The sequence below is a fragment of the Lissotriton vulgaris genome, unplaced genomic scaffold (genome assembly GCF_964263255.1).
Source record: "Lissotriton vulgaris unplaced genomic scaffold, aLisVul1.2 SCAFFOLD_1193, whole genome shotgun sequence".
Classification (NCBI taxonomy): Eukaryota; Metazoa; Chordata; class Amphibia; order Caudata; family Salamandridae; genus Lissotriton; species Lissotriton vulgaris.
In genome coordinates, this window is record NW_028249262.1 from 153,264 (window position 1) to 180,262 (window position 26,999).

A 26,999-nucleotide genomic window follows, 5' to 3' on the forward strand; every position below is an offset into this window, starting at 1 on the left:
AGCAGCTACGTGAGGCCCAGCGAGCGGCGAATGGAGACGTCCCGCCGTGCGGGAGGTGTGTCTCCTGCAGCAGGGCGACATGGACATGACGGCGATCTAAATATCACAGTACCTGCCTCCGCTTTCTCGGATCATTCAGTCCAAGTACGTTCCAGGATATTACATTAAGGTCATCTTTATTACCGCTGTCATTGGCCACGATAAGTATCCAACACAATCAACCTTTTGCAATGATCACATCTGTCATGCTCAATCTCGCACTGTACCTGTGCCCTGCCCCCACCCACACCAGCACCCCCAACTTGCCAGGAATACCCCTCCCTCCCTCCCCCCCAGTCATCCAAATCAACAACTGACATCTGCCCCACTTAATCTGAACCCAAACTCGTAATAAGGGGAATGCCCTCCAGAGGGGACAGCTAGGGGCTCCCGCTCCTTCACTCTAACACTCTATTTCACCCATCCGTTCCCCTGATGAACTTGGAGTACTCTATGACAGGGCGTTGGCGAGTGTCCAGGCCGCAGAATCTGTCTCAACATTCAAAAAACATTAATGATACATCACAAACTCAGAACAGCGGTCAGGAGTCTCTATAGGTCAGGGCTGCTATTACCCGCTGCCACTGGAGTACACCATCAGCCAGGTTCCGACAATGGTGAGTGAGATCTGGATCGTCTGCGAGTGGCTTCTTCCCTCAGTTCAGCGCTGCGGTCTCGCTTTAAATACTCTTCAACCTGCTGGGGTGAATTGAAGAGGTGCTGGTTTCCCCGGTGGTTGATCTTCAATCTCGCAGGGTATAGCATAGCGTACGTGATCTCTTTTGCTTGCAGTTTTTTCTTTACGACTGTAAACGTTCGACGGGCTTCCTGCACAGCCTGGGTAAAGTCGGGGTAGAAAGATAAGGTGGTGTTGTCGTAACGCACTTCCCCTTTCTCTCGAGCCAAGCGTAGAACAGTGTCTCGATCACGATAATTTAGGAAGCGCACTATCACAGGCCGTGGTGGTGCACCCGGTGGAGGTCGCGCCGCCAATGATCTGTGCGTCCGCTCGATAGACATATGACGGAGAAAGAGTCTTCACCGAATAGCTCCCCCAGCAGACGTTCCATAAAGTCGCTAGCCTGCCGGTGTTTGTCGATACTGCAAGGCCCAGTATCCTAACGTTGTTCCTTCGGGAACGGGCCTCCATTTCCTCATTTTTATCCGCGATGACCTTCAATAGCTTATCCATCTGCAGCATGTGGTGTTTAGTAGTACCTGCCCCATCCTCCAATTCCGACACTCTGTGCTCCACCTCCTTAAGCCGCTCATCGTGCTGATCCAGTTTCTCCACCATCTTTTCTAGTCGACTATTCATTGCATCCATTTTGGAGTCAATGGAGGTGAGGCTCTGTTGCATCCCTACCAGGAGCGCCTTCCAGTCTTCATCTCTTGTTTTTGGCGGATCTGGTTCAATCCGCTCTTTGGAGCTGGAGCGAAGTGTCTTTCTAGCATCAAAGGACAGCTTCGCCTGTTTGGGCTCAGTTCGCCCCATGATGTGCTGCCAGTAGGGCAGGCGCGAACTTCGTGTGGGGGTGTTGTAGTAGTTGCAGGAGGGGTGCAGCACACGTCTGCTTCTCCGTTCTTGCCCCCACAATCCTCGATCGGTGCCAGCACCCCAGGCCCGTAGTACACTCCAACTTAGCTTGGATCCGAGGCATGCGTCTTCTCCGCTATGACTCAGCGCAATCTCCTAAGCATAGAGGCAAGCTGTGTCCACACCAGGATGAGGCGCTTTTCAAATGTCCGCCATTCGCTATAGATCCAGCGGGTGCGCAGCAACAAATATCACTCAAAATTGTGCTCCGCGGCCTACATAGCATCGCCATTATCCTCCTGGTCTTCGCCTTGGTCAATGCTCTCCACCCGCTATCGCTCCCTGTTGCGGGTTCAGTCCCCGGGTCCTACTTCATGAAATGGTTCCCCCCGGTGCCTCCAGTAGCTCTTTTACTTTGCGCAGCTGCTGCAATCCGGCCGCAGGCCGCCCGCAGCTCTCCTCGTGCCACGCCTGGAGCTTGGACTCCACTCGCAGCGGAGGACCAGGTATCCCCACCGGCAGCTGCGCTCACACTCACCGGGGCGGCTTATCCGCAGGGGTTCGTCCTCCCCGTGCGTTTCCTCGTCGCGCTGCCCAGCCGCCGCACGGGCCTTCAGACAGCGTCGCAGCCAGGCCTACTCATCCTCGGCCTTGCGTAGTCCCGGGCTTCGATCAGGCGCTCCAGGCCCAGCACCTCTTCACCCTGCCTCCGATTTCTGCAGCTCGTCGCTCCATAGTGCAGCTTCGTACTAGCAACAGACTCAGCTCCCTGGCAGCCGCATATGTTCCGCTGTCCGGTAATGGCGAAATAGTGCAGTTATACCGTCAAGGATGGGGGTTATGTTGAAAGAACCGCCCGGTTCGGCGGGAGCCTTACAGCAGAGCGGCCATTACCGTCAAGCGCCACCTAGCGCCCCCCCCAATCTACTGATTCTTCAGGCCACAGACTTCTGGCAGTGTACTAAAACATAAGCTCAAGTTTGGAGAGGGGTGTCTGAGTGTGGAGGTTGATATGTGCCTTGAAACACATGTTTCAAACTGCATAATTCTGTTTGAAATGATCAATGGATAAGTAACATTTCAAAGGTCCACAACAACAAGAAAGCTCTGTAGAGAGACTCAGTGAAATAAGGATGACCGTGGAACCTATGGGCAAAATATTAGGAAACAAGACGCTCTTAAGAGTGTGAGTGATGAAGAGTACCTGACAGGAACCGGAGAAAGAGACAAGGCAGCAAAAAAAAATATAAAAAGTGAAAAGGATGGGGAAGAGAAACTGTTCAATAAGGATACGCTTCTGAAAGAGAATTCAGTCTTCAAAACATACTCCGAGAACTCATGACATGACTAAGAAAGACCAAAACAGAGCAAAAAATAGCCTGATGGGCACAATGTCAAGAAGCAAAAAGGAGATACAGAGAGACAATGACAGGTGTGTGAGACAGAAAAAGTGGGCATGAGAAATATAGAGCAAGAGGCCTGGCAGGTGCGTACGAGAGAAGGGAGAGTGACAGTGAGAGTGATAAAGAGATGGAGAGAAAGTGAAAGAATGAGGCAGAGACCTACAGGACGAAAGAGAGAGAAGGAAATATTGATAGTGTGGGAGAGGGGACAAGACACATTTAAGGGAGGAATGCGTAGAACAAAGTCAAAAAAGATAAAGTTATCCAAATGGGAAACTGAGACCCGGAAGAAATAGTGAACACGGAGTAATCTGGAGAGAAAAAATGAGAAGTACATATGTGGGACAAGCGAGGCTGTTAAGGAAGGAAGAGAAAAACACATATAATAACTTTTTGTTGTTACATTTTCAGTCTTACCCATGTGAACATACAGTGCCATCGGATTTCAAATACTATGTTGCATATAACTGTTGCCATACAATATCCCATATAAGGGATCTGATAGAGTGCATTCATGTCCCCTGTCCCTAAGCAGGTGCTGATAAACTTCACTCGGCTTCATATGTAACTGATGTAAGATATGCAGTAAACGGACATCAGATATCCTTCGGCCTCAATGGTTTTGGAAACTCCTCTGCATAACATTCCAGTTAGTCTCTTCAGTATGCACTGATCCATTGTTCAGTTTTGGGGCCCTCCTCTTGCCCTAGTGTATAGCCACACTTTGTTTCACTGGGAGTATGGCCACCGTTCCGTTGTAAAGACTGGACAAGGCCCAACAAGCACATCTGGGGAAGCGAGCAAGGGACCCACGTCTGCGCATATCCTGCCAACTTTGGGCGAACAAAGCAAACACAAGGAGAAGATGGACGAACCATTTGAAACTCTTCAGACACTCACCCCAGTAACAGATCTGGGTTGAATCCATCATCATTCTTTAGCTCACTTTGCCAACCCAGTTCAGACCCAGCTATATGCAAATCATTCTTGACCCTGTGCCTCATGGGAACAAGCCAGACCGAACTGCAGAGCTAGGTCTTCCCTGGACCGGAAAAAAAGCATCCTGGGACCGGTTTCAAGCCAGATCTGTGACTGGGGGTGAGTGTCTGAAAAGTTTCAGCGCTCAGTCCATCATCTCCTTGTGTTCCTTTAATTTGGTGGCCAGGCAGTGGCCTCATCTTCCCCTCTTCACCATATGCCTTCGCAAACCATCTCTGGGAGAGGCATCGCACCGCTTGCTCAGATGGATCATTATAATTGGTGATAAGTCACACAAAGGGGGCTTGAGGAGATTTAAGGACCTGCTCTGTCCCGGCTAATTAGCCAAAAGGGTACGAGCACCAAAACTGCGATCGGTGCAGTACGGAACCGGGTAATGCTGGTCCAGGGACAACATCTTTTACCTGTTCTTAACAGGGCCAAGCAAAAGCTATCAGAATTTTACATTTACTACCATCTTCTATCTAGATGTGAATCATTGAGTATCAATAAATGAAAAAATCCTTTATTCGCATACCAAAGTACGTATAGAAGTGTTAAAAAATACATAACAAGTCGACAAATACATCAAGTACAAATCCTCAAGTATAATACATAAAAATATATCAAACAAACACAAGGTATATTAAAAAGAAGACAAAAGAACAGCTAACCTAAAGAGCTCAATAGAGCATACTTTTCTTGGAATACACAGCAGATTTCAGGAAGGAGGCTGCCCAATAACATACAGTGTAGCTACTACAATTGTAAGTAGTGAAAGGCAGCCCTGCACTGAGCCACACCACATTTTTTTAAAAGTGGTAGTAAAACTGTTTAGTAAAATTTACATAAAGTTGACAAAAGAACAAAAAATGGAACAGGGTTTGCTCAGAAGAGCCATCGCATGGACAAACACCCTGGGTGGATTCATGGCTAAACACCAGGGGGAATCTAAGCAGGTGATGAACCGTTCCTGCTCTAAAATGAAATCGTAGTGGCCTTCCCACCTTCCCATTGCCCAGGGTATGTAATGGACCCTGCCCTCCGTTTCTTTAAAAGCTCTATAATACCACACTGTAATTTTACAAAGTGCAATTTCCTCTCTTAAAACCCATCTTTTCATCAGAAAAAGAGATTTAACTATCTGTTTATGCCCTTTCAGAATGAGGGATGGTGCGTGGAATAGCTCTGGGCGACCGCGATCTTTTAGGGATGAATCGACATAGGTGATTCCTGGGATATCTGTTCTTTTGTCTTGCTATCGGCGATCCTTAAAACTAGCCCTATTTAGGATTGCCTCTGGGTTGGACCAAACCATAAGCCATAATAGACTGGGAGCCAACTTCATGGTGTCTCGCGTCTCCCATTTATGCCAAACCCAGCTCACTGTGGGAAATAAAGGACAAACTGGTAGGCGGTGAATGCAACAGACGCCTACATAGCCAATTTTCCTTGACATGATCAAGCAACAACTTCCACAACTTACACTGGTTCACACTGTGGAAAGCAGTGGAAAGCTCCATGAAAGCCAGAATGAGTGGGCTGTGCCTGGCAATAGTCTATTTCCCCATGGCGTGGTCCAGGTTCAGGCACTGCTCCACCATGCCTAGCTGTTCCCTGAACCTGTTCTAGCCGGGGTGAAACATATTATGGGCTTGAGCTCACTCTTGCATCCTATTAAATATCACAGTCCCCATGATCTTGATCAAGGTGTCCATCAGGGAGAATTATTGAATGTTTATCTTACAAAAGATTTATCAATCACTATAAATAAAGGGCCATAATTTAATTTAAACATTTAACCAATCTAAAGTCCACCAGTGAATGATGCAGCAACAAGTGTCAACAATTTAGCAACACTCTGAGAATCAGATCATAAAGTGATTGGTGCATAGAGCTAGGGGGAGATCTTATTCAGTCTTAAGAAAGATGGAACTTTGTGTGTAAGTCCTATAACATTTGGTCTACTCCACTAACTCACACCCACAGATCACACATACATCATTAAACAATGAAATACAACCTAGAATACTAAATTGAGCATCGCCCAATTTAAGGGGCAGAGTCTTGCTTCGATGTAATATCAGCTGTTCAGAAATGTGAAAGCCAACCTTTACCCCTGCACTAAACCGCTAGAATTCTTTATACTTTTTGTTGGGCCCTGCTGAAAATAGAGGAATGTATTCTCTATTTTCTATTTAAATATCTTAAAGTGTATTTTTTCTTGTGCCTTTCTATATTAACTATTTTGTAGTATTTTGTAGGCACGGAGAGACGAACTCTCCGGCTGGTAACAATGTTTACGTTTACTCTGTTTTGCTCTGTTCCAGTTATTTTACATCATTTTCACCCTGTTTTGGCAACACTTTAAACAATGATTCGCTTTGGGGTCTCGTCCACTGGTTGAAATATCACACCATCACTGTTAGCAGAGTGAGGTACTGGGGTAGAAGAAACATTCTGCATTTAATCGGAATCTTATGCTCTTGTTTGAGTGCAGAGAGGTAATTGATTCTTTTCCCCAACATCAATTCACTTGAGTATGTTTATACTAAACCGGGGCGGAGTCATTCATAATCAATAGAAACTCAGCACCCACAGGGCATGTGGGTACAAACAGAGGAGAACCTTCTTAGTGAGTGAAATGATGGGCTTTTGTCTTTATCCAACAGGTAATGAGATCACTCATCCCGATGACGTATTTCACATAAAAAGAGATGTAAATCGACATCAAAAGAATCCCCGGGACGCAGACAGATGGCCACAGAGGGACTGCCCCGGTGCAGGTGATGCTTAATGGATGTCCTTCCCCTCCTGATCCAAAATACATTACAAATCCCCCTCTGTGTCCATCCCCAAAACTACAATATGGTCAGAGGAGTTGTGCACACTGCCAATACTGTTTAACTAGCACAAACCGCAAACATCCCCATGGAAATCATCGGTCATTAATGTGCTCTGAAACAGTTCTACTGTAGAAGCATTATTTCAAGAAGGTTCAATCCATATGCCCCAGTTCAAGGAATGGCTCTGGCGCTGATATGAATTGAGCCGGACTCAGAAATGTGTCTTTACATCACCGTTGGTGACCACAGGTGGCTCTGTTTAGAGATTGAAAAGATTGTTTATCTGTGTCTGATCACATCTGCATTATTGCCTCAAATACAAATGACTTCAGTAAAATAGAAACTTTATTTTAATTTTATGTTGATCCTATAAACATCAGAATAACCAGGTCTGTAAAGAGAAGAAAAGATAAACCTAAAAAAAAAAACTTTGCTTTCGGTGAAAATCATATATAGTGCACTGTGACCTAAAGAGTTCCCCCACCCCCTCTCTGAATGTACTAGGAGGCCTTTCTCAAAGCTTCACAATCATCAGACCTCAGTAATATTTGTGAAGGAGGAGCCCCTTTGTGAATGGCTATAAATGCAGAGATGGAGGCCTGCAAAGGACAGCAGACCTGCATATCGGCATTTTCAAAGTACTGTTATTGAAACCCCACTGAATGGTCTGGCTGAAGTCCCGCCTTAGCGTCAGAGTATGCAAAGGAGTAGCTCATTGGCTCTGGGTGATGGGAGACAGGACCTGGCCAACGGCCGGGCCCTGTACCCAGAGCTAGCTTGCACGTACGATGGCCGTGCATTTTTGGTTGGCTATGAGAATAAAGCCGGCCCCCAGAGTATAATACGCACAGCTGATGCCAGTCCCTACGCTCGAGGGGCTGTGAGATACAACCAGTCGTAGAAGGATGATGGCAGATGGCGCACACCAGCACCTGCCTCTCCTCTCACTCCCTCAAGGCTGAGCAGAAGGCACTGTAAGGCATCTCCACAGTATGTGACTCTCCTCTGGGTCCCTTTGGCCTTTGAGGACCCTGGTAAGAGTGTGGAGTTGGTGTTTCAGACTCCAACTCTCTAGTGCCTACTTCCAGTAAGCATGTCCAGTGAAGCAGGGGAAGGTAGGCAAGGCCTAGGCAGCAGCAGAATCCGCTTTACTGTGGTTATGGAGCCTCTAGGTGGGTGGTGGAGAGCACTTTTGGTCCTCGAAAATTCACAGCCGTTGTCATCAAGTAGTTTGCGAACTGATGTGGTGTCGCATCAGGTGGCAAGAGCTGCTATAATTGTTTATTTTGGATAATGTCTACCCAGTTTCAAACTAACATTGCTAAGTCGTTGTAAATGATTTTCTTTTGTCAATATTGCTATTGCTTGAGGAAAGAAGAAGAGCCGGTGTTAGCTTCCATTTCAAATCTTGATGCAGACGTCCGGGAAAGCTGCGCCGGCCCGAAGTCAGGTGAGCTACATCCCTTCGTACAATGACAGCTTGATGACCCTGGTTGGTTTCTGATCTCCTTTCAGCCTAAAGAGAAGCAATGTAACAAGCTGCTGATAAGATCAATTGATACTATGTTTACCACTGGTGAGGTATTGTTTCCATCGTCACCAGCTCCAAAAAAGTTTGTTTAATGCACTCTTGTAGGTTATTGTAAGATCAACTTCCAGCATGAAATCCTTTGTCAGCCATGTACATGGTGATCAGATCGCTCACTATCTGATAGGCTTGTGTGAGTGACAAGATCTCACCATGGCTTCTTTGAAGATGCCCTGATGTGACTGTATTGAGTGATTCCCATCTGGACTCTTTATTCATATTTCACTCTGAGATTGCCCCTCGTGCCTGTATTTTATAACGTTTTTTGTTTTCAATTATACAACAGAGCAGGCACTGGTTTCCTTCTTTGTAAAAGACGAACTGGAGTCCTATAGTCGTGGCCATCTGGGCAACAAGAGAACAAAAAGCTTCAGCATTCCAACGGGTGAGTAAAGTGCATTTAACTCAAAAGTCTGGCCAAAATCCTCTGAAGTAGCCTGCGAATTGATGCAAAGTCATAGGGAGATATAGATTATCTAGGGATCAATTTGTGGTGTGGTCTGTGGATCATAAAATAGGCCTTCCAATCACAGCTGTAATGGAGGAAAGAGACCTCTGTTCAAAAGGAATTTCATTCTTTATAAAATATGAAGAAGAATCCGCTTCTATCTACTATTAGGAAAGTAAGAGAAAATAAAGCCTTTGGAAACTCACATTTGAGTAAAAACTTGGTGATGAGGCTGGAGGGGTGTGAGCTAAGGTTAGAAAACTATTCAGTAATCTGGGACCACCAATGCTTGTGGACATCTGTGTGTAACCTGCAGCCGACGGGTCTACTCCCAATACTGGAGCCCATGTGTTAAGGGAGCGGTATGCTGTCATGTCTGGTGGGTTAAAAAGGGGGTGGTGATGGACGGAGCATCTGAATCAATCAAACACTCACACCCAGTCAAAAGATCTGGGTTTAATCCATCACCGTTCTTTAGCCCACTCTGCCACCCCAGTTCAGACATGGCTATATGCAAATCAGTCTGACCCTGTGCCTCATGGGAACAGTCCAGCCCGAACTGCCAAGCCATGTCTTCCCTGGACTGGAAACAAGCTTCCGAGGAACGGTTTCTGGCATTCCAGCCGTCTTCAGCCCGGCTTGCTTGAATCCAGTGGCAGTAAACTTCGGGGCTGTCGTCTGTATAACATTTCGAATGACGAGCAGCCGAGACTGCTTTGTCTTTGTCCTCTTATCACGTATAGGGCCAATGGGAGAATACGGTCCCACTCGCTCCCGTTGACGGTCAGCATTTTCTTCATCGTGGCCTTGAGGGTGCCGTTGTAGCGTTCCACCTGTCCGTCCGTTTGGGGGTGGTACACCGAGAACCGGATCTGGTGGAGGGCACACACTTCTCTCATACGTTTTGACGTAAAAAGCGTTCCTTGGTCCGTTATCACCTCTTTTGGAAAACCAACTCGGGAGAATAGCTCAAGGAATTTGTCTGCTATGGCTTTGGTGGTCGGTGCTCGGAGGGGAAATGCTTCCGGAAATCTAGTCGCATAGTCCACGATCACCAATGCGTACATGTTTCCTCTTTTCGTTTTAGGCAGCGGTCCAATCAGGTCCATGACTACCCTCTCGAATGGTAGCCCTATTATCAGCAGCGGCTGCAAGGGTACGGTTGCAGGTCGGGTGGTGTTCTTCTTTTGGCAAATGTTGCACACTTGGCAGTGTGTTTTGATGTCCTTATACACTCCTGGCCAATAAAAATAACATAGCACATTCTGTGTTGTCTTTTCAGCCCCAGAGTGACCTGCTCAGAGGTGGATGTGTGAGTAGTACATAATCTGCTCCCTAAAGTCATGAGGGACGAGTAATTGCAGTGCATCCGTGGGGTTACCCTGTCGATACAATAGGTCGTTTTCAATCAGAAACCGGGGATATCGGGGATTGGGATCGTCCTGGGTTTGGTGGGCCTGCTCCCAGGCGTTAAACAGACTGGCGTCGTTGGCCTGAGCGAACTTGAAACTACGATCCGTGACCCAGGGGTCTGCTGTGACCATGGCGGGATTGGCCCTAGGGAAAAGGGGATTTTCCTGTTTAAGGGTCTTGGTGAACGTTTCTAGGAACTGGGGATTGTCCGTCCCTATAATGATTTCCTGAGGTAGTGTCTCTAGTACTCCTACTTTGACCACCAATGTCTTCCCTTCCGTCATCTGTAGGGGTATATATGCAACAGGGTACCCCTTGACATCCCCATGGACACATTTGATATGCACTAATGTCTCGGGGACAACCTGGTCGTTCTCTACCAAGGATCCCTGCACTACCGACTGTTTACAGCCTGAATCTAGGAGGGCCTTTACCTTTACCCCATTCACCCACACACTTACATAAAAAGCCCCGCCTAACTCAGCGGTGTACATGATTGGTTTCGGTAGATAGCCAACTTTCATCGGCTCTTCGGTGGCTTTCTTCTGGGGACACATGCGGGCTATGTGCCCCCACGATTCACAATCAAAATATTGCGGCCCTTTGAAACTCGGTATCTCTGGCGTGGGGCGAGTTTTCTTTTCGAATCGAAGTGGGGGCCGGGAAGGCTTTTCTTGCTCCAATGGATGTAGTCTTGGTTGTGCTCTGGCGAAAGTGGTCGCCATATCCATAGCCTGCAGGGTTGTCAGTTTAGGATGTTGTCTCAGCCATTTCTGGGTTCCGTACGGTAGTGCCTCCAGGTATTGTTCAAGGTATATTTTGTCCATTATTTCTTCGTTTGTACTGGCCTGGGGAGTTAGCCATTTGTCAGCGGCCATTTTAAGTCTGAAGAACAGGGTTTTGGGATTTTCTCCCGGTGTTCCTCTTTCCTTCCTCAAGCGTACTCTGTAGGCTTCACTATCCAGACCCAGGTGATCCAGGATGATGGTTTTGATTTGGCTGTAGGGTGTTTGGCCAGAGGCATTAGCCACCTGATAAGCTGCCTGGGCTTCATGAGTCAGTAGTGGTGCAAGGAAGAAAGGCCATTTTTCCACCAGCCATCCAGATGTATTTCTGGAGGGAAATCTCTGAAGGTGTAGGATGAGCTGTTCGGGGTTCTCTGTAGGCAGGGTTGCTGTGGTCCCCGATTATCTTCTCAAGTTCCTGAAAGTCTCTCGATCCGCCTGGGCAGAGGTCAGTTGTTGCTCCACTACCCATCCCAACTGCTCTTGGCCTTTCACGAGTGTTTGTAGTAGTTCCTCCATCTTGGGTTGACAGATGGCTACTGCTTTGCCTGCATTCTCCACCACTTGTGGCGGGATGGACGGAAACACAAATGCTTGGGGTTTTTGTAATACCGGCTTTATTGCTTTTAACAATCGCCTTCGCTGCGTCACACTTCTATAATAGGGTAGGGGTGGTTCGGTGTCCCGACGCGCTGGAGAACTTCTCTCCTTCCTCTGTTCCACGCCTGGTTTTCCTCCCTCCCGTGGACTTCTGGGAGATGTAGTCGCTCTCGCGTCCATCTTGGTCATCGGGTCTCGGGGAAACAAACAACAAAAGAATAGACCCGCTTTAGTCAAGCGCTTTGGTTCTGTGAGCGTGATAAAGGAAAGGGAGTGAGGACTATCACGCGTGAACAAGAAAACTACGTCGTGCCGGTGGTGTAATGAGGGGGTGGGGAACAGTGCAGGGATATCGCCGTCGGGTGATCTAAGGAGGTTTAAAACCTCTTCTACCCACCCAGCCCACGATACGATCACGTACCTGGCTGAGCCACACTTCCCTTGAAGTGCGGCTGGGCGAAACGCCTTGTCGTTGGCCTCCTACCTATCCAGTCGGTTGCCTCGTCTCCTCTTCTGATTCCCCTTCCCGTATCTCGCTGTTCACCGTCTTTGCCTTCTCCGCTCTTAGCACCTCTGCCTCCACTCCACACGTCCTCGTCTCCTCTGGGTGATGAACACACTGGCCTCTCAGGAGAGCCGGTATTTACATCCGCAGTCCCAGCTGACCCGGGGGCGTGTCCGGGCTTGAACTCAGCCCAGTTAAAGAAACAGTGCCCTTCTTCATCGCGTGGGCCTGTCGAAGTGAAGGGAGTCTCTCTTTTCCAGACCTCAGGCTGCTGCATTGGAGACAAAGAGGGGAATAGACATGGAGAGGGTGTCGGAGAAGGGGGACCCCCCTCCGCCCCCTGGTCACACCTGTCCATGGCCAGGGCAGGTTCACTGTATTCTACTTCTTGTATTTTTCCCCAAAGTTTTGTCAGGGCCGTACGTATCAATACCCACTCAACACAAAATAGGCTATTATTTTTTTTATAACTGGAGAGCACTGACTAGTAACATTTCTGTCCGGGTGTCTACAGGCTTGCCAGATTTGTTTAGCAGCTATTGTATATGCCTTGTTTTGCATCCGATCGTTTCCATTAATGTGAAAACATTGTCCTGCATCCTTCAAATGGATTGAAGTGTATCATTTTGCTTGTCGCAGAGGGGTTTAGTACCTTTCATCCTCCTCAAATACCTGCAACTAAAATAAAAATCAGAGTGGGGGGCAGTGTCTGTCTCTGAAGAGTTTTATCTAGAAACTTTGGTAATTCCACATAATTTTAGTACCAAGGGTCACATTTGAAAATATATGTTCATGTTTAAAAATCCTGTAAATATTTTGGCCCACCCACTGGAACCCATAAAGTGTGTGAACGGACATTCCATACTGAGCATGACGAAGTGGGGCAATAGGTTTACAAAAGGGGACAAGGACACAGCTGAATCGTTATAGAATATATTGAATGTTTTCTAATTGATAAAATTAATCTGTAGTCCTGAATTGGTGCCTCAGGTTTCTTTATTTTACTTGCTCTCCATTATTTTTGAGACTCTTGTGGTGAGGATTGTAAGATCTGAAAGAACAGCGAACACGTTTCACCCCCTTGTTGGCGTGCAGGCCTGGGGCTTTCTCAAGGCAGTAATTAAAGAAACAGGTTTGTGTGGGAATGCTTTCTGGCTGCTCCACGGACCGAGTTGGACTTTTAGCACCGTTCTGCTCACAGCGCCTTACACGCCTCCTGATAGATATGTGCTTGTCCTGTCAAGCACAGTATTTCTCACTCCATAGATCAATCAGTAGAGACACCCCTGTTTCTTTAATTACCACCTTCAGAAAGCCCCGGGCCTGCATGACAACAAGGGGGTAAAACACCTGTTCGCTGTTCTTTCAGATCTCGCAATTCTCACTACAAGAGTCTCAAATACTGAAGACAACAAGCAAAATAAAGAAACATGAGGCACCAATTCCTTTAATCAATTAGAATACAATCAATATATATCGACTCGCCTTTGACCTTGTCCCCTTTTGTGAATGCTTTTGAATATACACATTGCTCTAGGGCGAGCCGCTCCTGGAACACCTCCCCCTCCTCCTCAAATATACGAGACAATAGGTTTACCCTTTCCATGAAAGACCTTTGTGTTCTCTCAATACAAGGGATTTCGAGGAAATTGAGGCCTAACACAGGACAAGTAACTCAATAAGAAGAATGTCGGAACTAGAAAGATGTGTGCCTCCATGCTTAGAAGTGAGCTGAAATCATATATTGTTGCCTTATTAAACAGATGACTCATTTACCAGTCCTGACGAGTTATTCAACATTAGAAGAGAGGAGAACCTGCATCTGGACAATCTTCAGGACGCGGAAGGAAGCGAAAACATTGATCACCTCCATCCAGGTGAAGAGTAATGGATGTGATGTCTTGTTATTCCAAACTGAAATGTATTACACCCACTGCTTTAATAACTGCTTATAGGTAATAACGTACAGTTCTGACAACATCAAAAGTACAGAAATGTCAGAATTTCAGAATTAAATGTGTCATTACAGTTGTGGACTATAATTGTATATTTAAGTATTTCTAAAGGTTGCCTGTAGAACCTTCAGCCTTGGCATCCACGTAGATGCAGTAGAGAGTCCTGCATCTCGACACCTTTCACATATAAAATAAACAAATGTTGACACTCAGTAACACGTCTTCTTTATGGTGTCGCAGAGGACAAAGACGTGACCTTTCACCAACCAGCAGCTGCTTGAATAAGCGAATAAGTCTCATTTTACTTATATATGTGTTTATAGTTTATAGACCATTTGTAATCCCCTCATTGAAACCCTACAGTTAAAAAACAGCTGCTCCGGTATCCTTAGTAGGCAAGGGCAAACAAACCGGTAATACAGAGGGAGAGCAAAGTAGCCAACTAAATGAAAACAAGAGAGTGAATTGACTAGATAGTAACAGCAACATATTGATTTTGTGTGCCCTTCTAGAGACCACAAAGATCTTTTCTGTGTCTGGGAATAATTCACTGCAATGAACCTGAAAATTGAGGTGCAGGAATACCTATCTTTCAATGTTGTGCTGTGCCTACAACCACTTCTGTATGTGTAAAACATATATTTTCTTAAGTGGATGGGGTTTGGTCTTCATTCTTTCATTATTACAAGTCCTTTGAGCACAGCTTGCTTTTATTATTTACGTTCGGGGTTTCATAGCCTGGATCTACTAAATCTATACCGCTCACCTGGACCGACCATAGGGCGCTGCTATTTTCCATCTCTATGCCTAAATCCCAAGGTGGGGGGTGCCTGCCTAAAGTAGCCAGGATGTGCAGGGCCTGGAATAAAATTGAGGGTAGCGCACTGGAAGATTATTTGTGTTCCTCAAAGGAGCCCCCTCCATTAGAGGTGGAGGCGGCGGCGCTCGCCCATACTAGCTGGATTGATAAAGCCTGCAATATCCTTGCCCCACCCAAACTACGCCTCCTGGCCAGAGCCCAGCCCTCAGCCCCGTGGTATTCGGAGGAATTACGAAATCACAAGTTGGAATGTAAAAAACTGGAAAGGGCTTGGCGGAAGGAATATAGGGAAAGTGATAGAATGCTTCTTAAACATAGTCTCCTAGCGTATAAAAAAACGGTGGGGAAGGCAAAACAAGAGTACTATACCAATCGCATAAACTTTGCTAAGAACTCTGCGAAGGAACTGTTTACCACGGTGGCAGTTTTGGCTGACCCGGTTCCCGCGGTCATTCCCACAAGTGCTGGATTATGTGAAGATCTTGCCAGATTTTTTCTAGGTAAGGTGGAGACGATTTTTAAAGCCTTCTCTAGTCAGGAGAGGTTGAATAGCCAGGTGGTCTCTCAGAAAACGTTATGCAGTCATCCTTAGGACAAAATCTGGACAGTTTTTCGCCAGTAAATGGTGAAGAAATTATGCGGCTATTGTTAGCGGCAAAATCAGGTGCTCCGTCAGTCCCTTGCCCGGTGGCTGTGATAAAAATGGCCCCAGATCCGATAGTCTCATCGCTGGTGACCGTTTTTAACAAAATGCTTGCGACAGGAGGCTTCCCAGCGTGGTGGAAACATGCCTCAATTTTGCCCCTACTAAAAAAACCTAATCTGAATATCAGGGACCCAAATAACTATCGCCCAATAGCAAGGCTCCCTTTACCTGCTAAAATAATTGAAAAGGCGCTGAACACTCAACTAAGCTCTTTCCTGGCTGCCACTCAATCTCTGGACCCCTCCCAACATGGTTTAAACAACTGAGAAGATTAGAGCAGTGACCGATGCGGGAGGGAGGGCTGCCCTGGTGCTGTTGGACCTCTCCGCGGCCTTCGATACGGTCCACCATGGGATCTTACTTGACCGTCTGAAGGCCTGCAGAGTACAAGGGAAAGCGCTTGACATACTTAAAGCCTTCCTATCCGGCAGAGCCCAGAGTGTGGCTTTAGGAGATTATGAGTCAAAACCCTTCATCCTGCCTTGCGGAGTTCCTCAGGGCTCGTCTTTGAGCTCTACGTTATTTAAAGTTTATGTTAGCTAATTGGCTCCAGTAATTCGGGCACATGGTTTTGATCTTACATCTTATGCTGACGATACCCAGATTGTGGTGTCGGTTCTACCAGGGATGGAAGAAGATGTAGCAAGGAATTTCCAGGATTGTATGCTGGCGGTTGGAAATTGGATGGCTGTTAACTGCCTTAAACTTAACTCGGCTAAAACCGAAGTTATAGTGTTTGGTTCAAACACTAACTTCTGGAGCCCAAGCTGGTGGCCAGACCAGATGGGCAAGGCCCCCACCCCAGTAGCGAAGATGAAAAACCTGGGGGTGTTGATCGATGATCAACTTACCTTTCGCCCCCAGGTCAATGCACTATCCTCCTCGGTGGCCTACCTGCTCAAATCCATCTGCTAGATCCTTCCTTTCATTCCTGACAGCGATAGAAAACAGTGGTCACAACGTTGGTCATGGCAAAGTTGGACTATTGCAATAGTCTATTTCTTGGTGCCCAACAGGGGGTACTCAATAAATTGCAGGTAGTACAAAATGCGGCTGCTAGGCTCATTTTGGGGATCCCAAAATTTGTCCCCGTGTCTCAGGAGCTGGTCAAGCTGCACTGGCTTCCAATGCGAAAGAGAATCCTTTTTAAAGCATTATGCCTAGTATTTAAGTCCTTACAAGGCAAGGGACCCCTATTCTTTCGGCGGTACTTTCTTAGGTACCGTCCGTCTAGAAATCTTAAATCGACGGACATGGGGTTGATCACGGTGCCCCGTATTAGGAGAGCGCGCTGGGGAGGCAGAAGCTTTGTGCTGGGCGCATTCCAAGCTTGGAACGCTTTGCCTCAAGCCCTCAGAAAAATGATGGACCTCATGGCCTTTAGAAGAGCTTTAAAGACATGGCTGTTTACCATCTGATTCACTAACCCACCTCTATCTCAGGAGTAATACTTAGCGCCAGGACACCTACGGGTAACAGAGCGCTCTATAAATGCCCAAAATAAATAAATAAAATAAATCTAGCCTCAAGGGCACTGGAGCGCCTTACACAGAACAGGACTGCGCTTCAGATAACAAGTAATAGTTAACAAGGGATTTGGGGAGGGGAGGAGAGCCTAGGAATAAAACAGAAGAGGAGTGGGGGAGGCAACTGATCCAGAGACAGATAGTTAGACCAGACACTTTTTTAAAGAGAAGAGTCTTTACTGAATGATGGGAGGTTCTGTTTCTTCCGAAGGCATCAGGATGAAGTTCCAAAGTAGGCAGGAGAAGGCTGAGCTAGCAGTTTTGCTTTTCCTTGTGTCATGGATTTTAAGAAAGAGGTTGGCTTTCCCTCTTTTGGTCCATGTTGTTTGGAGTTTGTCTTTTGTGGTAAGATGGAAGGACAGTGTGGACCGCCGAGTCAGTAATGCAGGCGATTTTGAAGTTGGTGAAGATTTCAATAAGCAGCCAGCCTGGTTCTTTAAGGATTGGATTGATATGGTCTGCTTTTTAGAGCAAGCCACGTGTGTAGATTTACACTGAAAGATGCAGTGGAAGATTTCAGACTACAAGAAGGAGAGCGTACGTCTGTAACTCTTGGACACATATTGAGTCTGACTCGCAGCGGCATCAATGGCTGAATCCGTGGTCCAATTCTTGAAAATAATATAATTGGGTTTACAAATGTATTGAGGATAAAACTATCCAATATGCATAATATGTGTTTAATTTGTTCTACTCCGTTTTTATTTTCAATCCAGATGTTTATTTGAGAACAGTCACTTTTAAGTAGTCCTAATTATCATCAATTTACGTTATTTGATTCAATTAAAACCATCAAAGTATACATGCAGTCGTTGGATTGTATAAAAAAGTGTTAAAACAGTGAAATTGACAATACATCTTTCATCAGGATCATAGAAATATGTAGATATGTAAAATACAAAATCATGAATAAAGTGCAAAGTGCAATCCGAAAGCAACATTTTAAAATATATTTCCTAAAAAAGAAAAATAATTGCTATCTCCTGCAGTGCATGGTAGTTCAATTCTCCACTGTTAGTAGCTATTCACGTTGATATTCGAAGCCATTATACTGGTTTCCCCTTATTAATCGACTGTTATCGTTACCAGTTTGTGACCCTCACATTCCATGGGCTCTAGCTCGAATAGCCTACCACCATTTCAGGCATTTGGCCACTGCACGTGCTGCGGCTTCTCTGGTTTCAACTCACAGTAGCCTGAGTGAGGTATGGTACTGCCTGCATCCCGTCAGTCTACATGTAGGCAGGATCCATTTTATCCATGGTCGGATATAACCTGAACAAAAAAGAAAACAAGTGGGCTAGAGACTCATCAGCGCTACTGCAAACTGGGCAAGAAACCATATCAACAGACTTAAGGTAACACTCTACAGTGAAACTATTGTGAAAGGGCTGTGGAATCTCCACAACCTGTTAAGCGGAGCACAGCAATTGTTGGGCGACCGGAGTCATCTCCTCAACCATTTAAAACAAAATTAATACAGTGAATCAATACTCTTACGGTGTTGAGTTTAATTAAACCTGTAGTATTTTTTCATTATATACCGTAATTTATCAAATAAACATTTCATTTCTGAAGCAACATAAATGTATACATTTTAGAACAATTCATACAGAGTCAAAAAATATATTTTTCGGTTGTAGCAAGATCGGGTCTTAAACAATTATAGAAACAAATCCCAATGCATTTCGGGTTCTATACAGCACGAACCCTTCTTCAGGGGATATATTAGATTTTAAGTTCCAGAAAATGTTCAAGTATTCATTCCACAGGAACCTACAAATGCAATAAGTACCAAAGTCTCAAAAATATGTCAAATATATACAGCCAATATATACATTTCTTGTGAACAAAACGAAACTGTTAGAATTTGCACTCCAAAAATAGAAAGTGAGGAAAGGGGAGGTGCGCGATGGTAAGGTGCATTCATGTCATGCAAGAAAAATAGAAAACCAAGTTTTAAGGGAAACTAAATTAAGGTGATGAAGTATATAAAAAAGGGGTGCAACAAATGTTATGTGCATGAAGACCCTATTAGCCATATCTCTCCTAAGTGCTCAATATGTAATGTGACAAGGTGCTAAGTGAAGTGGTAGCTTACCGCCCACTTGCAATCGAAGGGCATGTGTATGTTTGAGTCTCCACTAAAGCATACGGAGACGTAATTTAGCCTTTTTCACCACCGGTGGCAACCATAAGTCGTGGGATAATGGGACAAGGGGAGTGCTTTTTAGTAGATTAACCAATGTACGCAGAAATAGATTTTCTGCTCTACTAAGATCAGTTACGCTAGAGCAACCCCAGATCTCTGCCCCATATAATGCACTGGCCTCCGCCTTAGACCTACTTACTTTAAAAAAAAAGGTGAGATCCATTTGGCTTTTGCGGATCTAAAAGGTCTAAGAACAGCTGCTGCACTGTGGGTCAGGCTCATCGCACTTTTCCTCATCTGTTGTGCTCAAGACATATTTTTTGTAAGTGTGATGCCCAGATAATTGAACTTGGATACTCTTTCCAAGGATGCATCTTCTAAGAGGACAGAACAAGGGAATGATCTATGTGGGTTTATGGCAATAAAGTTTGTTTTATCGAAGTTTATTGCCAAACCTCTTTGTTTACAGAAATCCCCAAATCTGTCTACCAGCGTCTGTAAACCTTGAGGAGTCTTTGAGCTCAAGAGAGTATCGTTGGCAAACAGGAGATGGGGAATATTCCTTCCCGCCAACCTGGGTGCCTCATTTATACAGTCTTCCAAGTGTGCTACCACCCTGTTCAAGTGCAAAGAAAACAGGGTAGGTGCCTTGCCGAACACCCTTATGAATGGCTATTTTGTCTGTGAGTTCACCCTTGGTGCCTGATGACTTTTAACAGGTCAAGGGGATTTTCCATATCAACACTTCCCACATTTTTGGGCGGGGAACCAAGTCAAATGCAGTTTTCAGATCAGCAAATACCAGATAAGCTTTTTCCCGCATAACAGTTTCCCAGTATATCGCTACAAACCAACCTGGTCTATGATACTTGTTTGTCTTCTGAACCCTGCCTGTAGATGTGACAACTCAGATTTTCCCTCTATCCACTCCTCCACTTTATAGAGGATTTGTCTACAGAAGACTTTTTACAGAACATCCATTAGGTTTATGGGTCTATAGTTCGATGGAGAATCCCTTCGGCCCTTCTTATATACTGGGGCGATTTCTGCTCCCTTCCAACTAGACGGTATGTCCATTCCAGCTAGAACTGCGTTGGTTAGAATATTGATATATTTAGCCCAGGACTCAATTTCGGAAAGGAACAGATCGCCCGGGACCCAGTCAGGGCCTGCAGCCTTCTCAACAGCTATAGATTTAATTGCCCTCATAGAGTCTGCCAGGCCTATTTGGGATATCAGGGATGTGAACTCCGGGAATATTCCATAATATCCTGTGATTCTTCTCTACGTCACTCACAGCAGTAGAGGGGCCATACAAATCTGCGAAGTAAGAATGCCAGGTTTCTGATTTTATGCAGTTGCTACGACAAATACTGGACTTCTGCCCTTTGTTGGATATCAACTGCCACAGTCTCTTGAAATTCATTTTTTTCCCCGAGGCCTCTTATAGCTTCTCCCAAAGCCTGCACTCCCATTCTTTCTGGGCTAGTTTATAATTAGCCCTACAAACTCTAATAGTAGGGATATCTCCTTTCATAAGAGCCTTTCGTAGCTCTAGTTTTCCCTTGCTACACACTTTGTTGAACCATGTACAGGTTCGGAGTCAATAGCTCTCCCAATTTTGTAAACAACTTGTGGTGAATCGAAATTTGCCTAGCTTACGTAACGGTAAGTTTCAATTCTATTAAGGACACGGAGGCGAGGATTATGCTATATCTTCCTTCGCTTTATTAACATAAAGACTCCACAGCAGCTTAGGAAAAGATATAATAAGAACAAAAATGCTTTAAACATAAAGCATTGACGTAATGTTCAACCAAGAAATAAACAACAACTCCCAAGAGTCTCTTTGCGTAACAATAGTCCATAGTCCTTTCACACTGTCCATCATCACTATATAACCGGACTTCTCATCATCTTCCTCCTCTTTCTTCGCGCAGATCACGCTTGAGCCTCATTGGTCCTGCTTAGCACCGTCGTTGCCTGTCAAAAAAGGAACAGTATCAGCGAGGTGGCCCAGGAATGCGACAACAAGGCGAGGAGCATTCAGTGAACAACACAGTACTGACAATGTAAAGGAAAACGCTTTACTTACTGCCATACGGGTGGGTAGAGACACCACTGTGGCCTGGGTGGGATAATCCTCGCCTCCGTGTCCTTAATAGAATTGAAACTTACCGTTACGTAAGCTAGGCAAATTTCGATTCTATGTCAGGACCGGAGGCTTCAGATTATGCTAGTTTAAAGCTTACTTACCACCAACTGAGCCAAATCCACCACCGGCTTAAAATAAAACCTCTTGAAGGTGGAATCCGAGGACCAATCCGCCGCGCGCATTAGGTCCTCCAGACGAGCACCCACCGAGAATGCCTTAGAGGCCATGGCCCCCCTGGCGGAGTGTGCTCCAAAGAGAGAAGTATTGATGCCCGCTTCTTGCATGACCCATCGCACCCACCGAGCAATAGTAGGGGAGGAGACAGCTTTGTGTGGCTTCCGCAGGGCAATCAACAACTGACGCTCGCCCGGAGGGCGCAGATCCAAGGTCAGGTCCTCATATGCTTTGAGGCATTGCACGACACACAACTTAGGAGTGTCAGTAAAGGCTGGATAAGAAATGGAACGCGACGACGTCTTAGTACGCCGGCCCACGGTAAAAGTAACCCCATCCGGGGAAAAAATGCGTGCAGAAACATCCAGCGCGCGCACGTCCGAGACGCGCCTACAAGAAACCAGACATAACAACATGGCTAACTTCGCCGACAGCTCCTTAAGAGACAGATAAGAGTTGGCCGGCCACGACAGGAACAAATTCAGAACCAAATTGACTTCCCAAAGGACGGAGTACCTGGGCTCAGGCGGCAGCGCGAGACGAACAGCTCGCAGAAGCCGACACACAAAAGGATGTTCCCCTACTGGATGGCCATCGACGTTATCATGGTCCGCAGAAATTGCCGACCGAATGGCATTGATCGTCCTATACGCTAGACCCTTGTCGGCCAAATGCGCCAGGAAATTCAGCACGGGAACAAGGCCTGCGACCACGGGATCCAAATCCCTTCGTAAACACCAACGCATCCACTTAAGCCAAGCGGATCTGTAACGCTTCGTCGTAATATCGGCCCATGCTTTGGAGAGCAAGTGCTCAGCCGACCCCGAAAGGCCCGGGAGCGCCCAGCGTCTCCTGAGAGCCTCCACGCCACGAGGCGGAGAGTGTTCTGCGTGACGAGAGGGTGAGGTTCCTGATCCGGGTTCGTCAGGAGCAGAGGAAACAGGGGGAGTAGGATTGGAAAATCCCAAGAAAGTTCCAGAAGAACCGGAAACCATACTTGAGACCTCCACAGCGGTGTAACCAACACCAGTTGCGCACCCTGGCGGCGAATTTGAGCCGCCGTCCGCATGATCATGGAGAACGGGGGAAACGCAAACGGCTGTTCCCGACTCCACTCCTGCAAGAACGCGTCCGTGGCCTCCGCTAGAGGGTCCGGCCTCCAGCTGTAAAACCGCGGCAGCTGGTGGTCAAGACGGGACGCAAAGAGGTCCACCGAGAAGGGGCCCCAGAGGGAGTGCAGCCACCGGAAGACCTCCGGATCCAGTTTCCACTGGCTGGCGTCCCTGAGATGCCGAGAGTGCCAATCCGCTACCTGATTGCATTGGCCTGGCAGATACTCCGCCGTCACCGCAATGTGACGAGACAGGCAATAATCCCAGAAGTCCTTCGCTAAGTCCGCCAAGGCGCGGGAACGAGGACCTCCTAGGTGGTTCACATATCGAACCGCCGAAATATTGTCCATCCACAACAGGACACAAGCCTTGACCGAGTCCTTGGTCCAACAGCGAACCGCGAAGGAGCCCGCAAGGAGCTCCAAACAATTGATATGCAATTGCCGTTCTTCTGATGACCAGGCGCCGCCGGTGGAAAAATCCCCGCACCGGGCGCCCCAGCCCGACCTGCTGGCGTCGGACTCTATGATCAGGTCCAGAGCCGAACCGAATATCGCTCGCCCATTCCATGCCTCCATGTGAGACAGCCACCATGACATTTCCTCCTTCACTTCGTCCGTGAGGGGAACCCACTGGTCGTAACACATCCCACGGCGCAGATGCTGCGCCTTCAAGCGTTGCAGAGCCCTGTAGTGCAACGGGCCCGGGAAAATCGCCTGGATGGAGGACGAGAGAAGGCCCACCACCTTGGCGATATGACGCAGTGACGTACGATCCCTTGCGATCGTCTGCCGAAGCAGGTGTCGAACCTTCTCGACCTTCCGACCCGGCAGGCTCAAGACCGCCTGTGCCGTCCCACAGGAATTGTAGGAAGCGACGATGAGGGGGGTGGATGGGAACGACCAAGTAGGCGTCCTTGAGATCCAGTCATACCATCCAATCCCGAGGGAGGAGCACGTCTCGGAGGAGGTGGATCCCCTCCATCTTGAAGTGACGGTAGACCAACCACCCATTGAACTCTTTGAGATTGATCACCGGCCTCTTGCCCCCATCCGTCTTGTCCACTAGGAAGACGTTGCTGAGGAACCCATGTGGTTGGCGCGTTGATAGACGGATGGCTCCCTTGCGCAGCAAGTCTGAGACCTCTTCGTCTATCAATCGCGCGTCGGAGTCTGAAAAGACCATCGGGCGCGGGGGCCTCGCCTGAGTTGGCTGGTCGTAAAACTCGATATGGAAACCTTTTACAGTTTGCAAAACCCAAGCGTCGGCAGTGAGCAATTCCCACTCCCCGTAAAAGCTTGCCAGCCGCCCCCCAATCGGAACTTGATCCAAGCAGAGTACACTTACCGGGGGCATTTCCTTGTCCGGAGTTCTTCTTGAACCCTCTGCCACCATAGCGCTGTCCCCTCGTGGGGTAGAAGTTCGTGTAGTTGGCTGAGGTCTGGTACTGACCTCTTCCGGAGCCTTGTCCTCGGTTGTTGGTCTGCTGACCACGGCCGATCGCGCGGCCCCTGCCGCGACCGGCCCCTCCAGAAAAACGCTGGTGGAACACCTTCTTGATGCTGGACTGAGCCTTGTCCAGCGACGTGAACGTATTCACGAACTTTCCCAGCTCGCGGATGAAAGGCTCACCGAAGAGGCCACCCTGAGCCACGGCACCTGCCTCCGACGAGGCCAGGTCCCCCAGCTTCGGATCCAGCTTGATAAGGAGCGAACGCCGCCTCTCCGTGGACAGGGCACAGTTGGCGTTGCCCAAAAAGACGATCACCCTCTGGGCCCAGTTGGAGAGCACCTCCGGTGAAATGGCGGTGCCATTCGCTCGAGCCTCCTCCGCCATATCGAGGATCTTCGTGGCGGGCCCGACCGCACCCAACAACTTGTCCTGGCAAGCTCGCCAGGACCGGTCGATCCCCTTCCTGGGGTCCTTCATGAATTTCGCCAGGAAGGTGGCCATCTTGGGGTCCAATTCTGGTGTCATGGCCACTTTCCCTTCCAGAGTAGGCCGAGGACATTCCCCACGCAGGCAACCCCTCGCCTCCTTTTCCAGGGGCTTGCGCAGCCTGCCCGCGACAAACTTCGCCACCGTCTCCCCCGGGGCCCAGGCCGCGGATCGGGGGTGGACGATCTCGTCCGGGTCCAGCATGCCCGACTCGTCTCGGGGCATCTCCTTCGACGAAGGTGTCGGAAGCCAAGAACGGGTCGACTCCCCGTCGTCATCCGTGTCCGGAGAGTCGTAGATCGGGGAGGCGGGCGCCGTAGACACGTCGCCCGAAGTGGCAGGGTCCACCAAGGGTGCAGGGGGCACCGCCGTCGCCTTAGCCAGGAAGGCGTCACGAAGCCGCTCGAAAGCGCCCCCGTCCACGCCCTGGGCCTCTGATGAAGGTCCCTCCCCACGAGGTCTCTTCGGAGCGGGTGGCAACCCGCCAGACGTCCCTGGGAGGTCGGGGGACGGAGGCACCTGCGCCGCTGCCAGCTTCGCGCACTCCTCCACGATGCGGGCGGAAAGGCGGTCCTCCATGGGCCCTACCACCTCCGTCACGCAACGATAGATGGAGTTGTCCACCGCCTGATAGAACTCATCATCCTGCAGATAGGGGCAGGCTTCCTCATCGTATTCCCCTTCCATCTCGGAACCAAGGGCAAATGCGGGGCACCCAACAGGGCGGCAACCGAGAAAGTTCTCGAATGTGGGCAGGCCAAGCGGCTGCGATCACGTTTTGGGCCAGCTGACGTGGCAGGTGGGCTGCACCAACCCCCAAGCGCGCAGACCCTCCTCGCCGGGACCGGGTCTACGTACCCCTCAAGCGCGCTAGGCCACACACGGGTAAAGAGGTGCACAGATCTCGCCCGAGGGCGATTCACGCGGTCAGAACCGCTATACAGACCCCAGAGGGCGTCAAAAGTGGGCAAAAGTACAGACCCGGATCACCAGGTGTCAGAGGGGTACGCGAGGAACGGCCCCTGCGCAAGCAGACTCCGCGGCCCGGCTCCTCGCACTGCGGAGGCGCGCCGGAGGGTCGGCGAGGCGACAGGCCGCCCCCTTGCGGTCTATGTACACACCGCACACAAGTGGGAATAAAGTCGCGTAGGAACGAAGAACGTTCCCGCAACCGGGGACTCTGTAAGGGAATAAACCATGCAAGGAGTCCCCCAAAGATCATACACAAGACAATCAATCACAATGAAAAGGAAACAAATAGAAAAGCACTTATCTGGCTGCGGGAGCAGCGAAGAAAGAGGAGGAAGATGATGAGAAGTCTGGTTATATAGTGATGATGGACAGAGACAAAGGACTATGGACTATTATTACAAGCAAAGAGACTCTTGGGAGTTGTTGATTTTTTGTTGAACATTACGTCAATGCTTTATGTTTAAAGCATTTTTGTTCTTATTATATCTTTTCCTAAGCTGCTGTGGAGTCTTTATGTTAATAAAGCGAAGGAAGATATAGCATAATCTGAAGCCTCCGGTCCTGACATAGAATCTCAGATGTAAATCGTAATGCACTATCCCAAGGGGTCAAATTCTCAAGATCATCTATAGTTTTCATCAGCTCCTTCTTCATAAAGTCCCATTTTCCCTGATGTAGTGCTACTTTGAGCCATTTGATTCTCCTCCCGTCATTACAGTGCACAAGCTCTAACGTTCGGGAGGTAGCAGTGCTCTACGGCCTTAACAGGGAAATATTTAGAGAACACTGTAAGGCATTGTGATCGCTGTCTGGTCGATGAAGGACTTTCATGTCCTTAATTTTGGACCAGATGGATAACACTACCGTTTTATAATCTATTTTGCTCATTGCTCCAGGTCTATTAAATCTATGGGCTGCTTTCCGGTTGGATAAGGCACGGCCATTACAGGCTCTCAAACCCCAAACATAGCGGTGAACGCCAATAATTTGTGATCCAAGTTGTCCCTCTCCTCACGGGGACCACCTCTAATGAGGGTATCCCCCATGGCTCGTCCTCCTCTTTCAAAAGCCAGAGCACATCCAGGATCCAGGGGCTTGTAGGTTGCATTAAGATCCCTGCAATAATAAGCCTACTGGGTTAAGAATGTATTGCTACGGCTAGTAAGCAGATTCATGGTCATGGATTCACTGCCTCCTTGGGACCCTCGGTTGAAATACAGCAAGGAATCAGCCTGTACATGTTCATTTCCCAGAATATCTTCTGAGTCAAAATCCGCTTGACTAATTTTCATGTTTAATGAGATACGAATCCAGATTAGGTGGCCTCCTGAAGACCGTCCCTTCCC

General features: G+C 47.8%; 1 protein-coding gene across 5 annotated transcripts in view; it reads left to right on the forward strand.

The window, feature by feature from the left end:
* LOC147663635 (uncharacterized) overlaps positions 1-26,999 on the forward strand; it is a 128,649-nt gene that overhangs the window by 84,317 nt on the left and 17,333 nt on the right. For 2 of the 5 annotated variants that reach the window (XM_086950308.1, XM_086950306.1), the window contains exons 4-7: positions 6,630-6,743; positions 8,179-8,253; positions 8,678-8,776; positions 13,906-14,019. In XM_086950308.1, coding sequence (XP_086806434.1) covers positions 6,630-6,743; positions 8,179-8,253; positions 8,678-8,776; positions 13,906-14,019 — 402 coding nt within the window. The remainder of the gene's footprint in view (positions 1-6,629; positions 6,744-8,178; positions 8,254-8,677; positions 8,777-13,905; positions 14,020-26,999) is intronic. The other 3 variants (XM_086950307.1, XM_086950309.1, XM_086950310.1) reach the window with 3 other exon arrangements.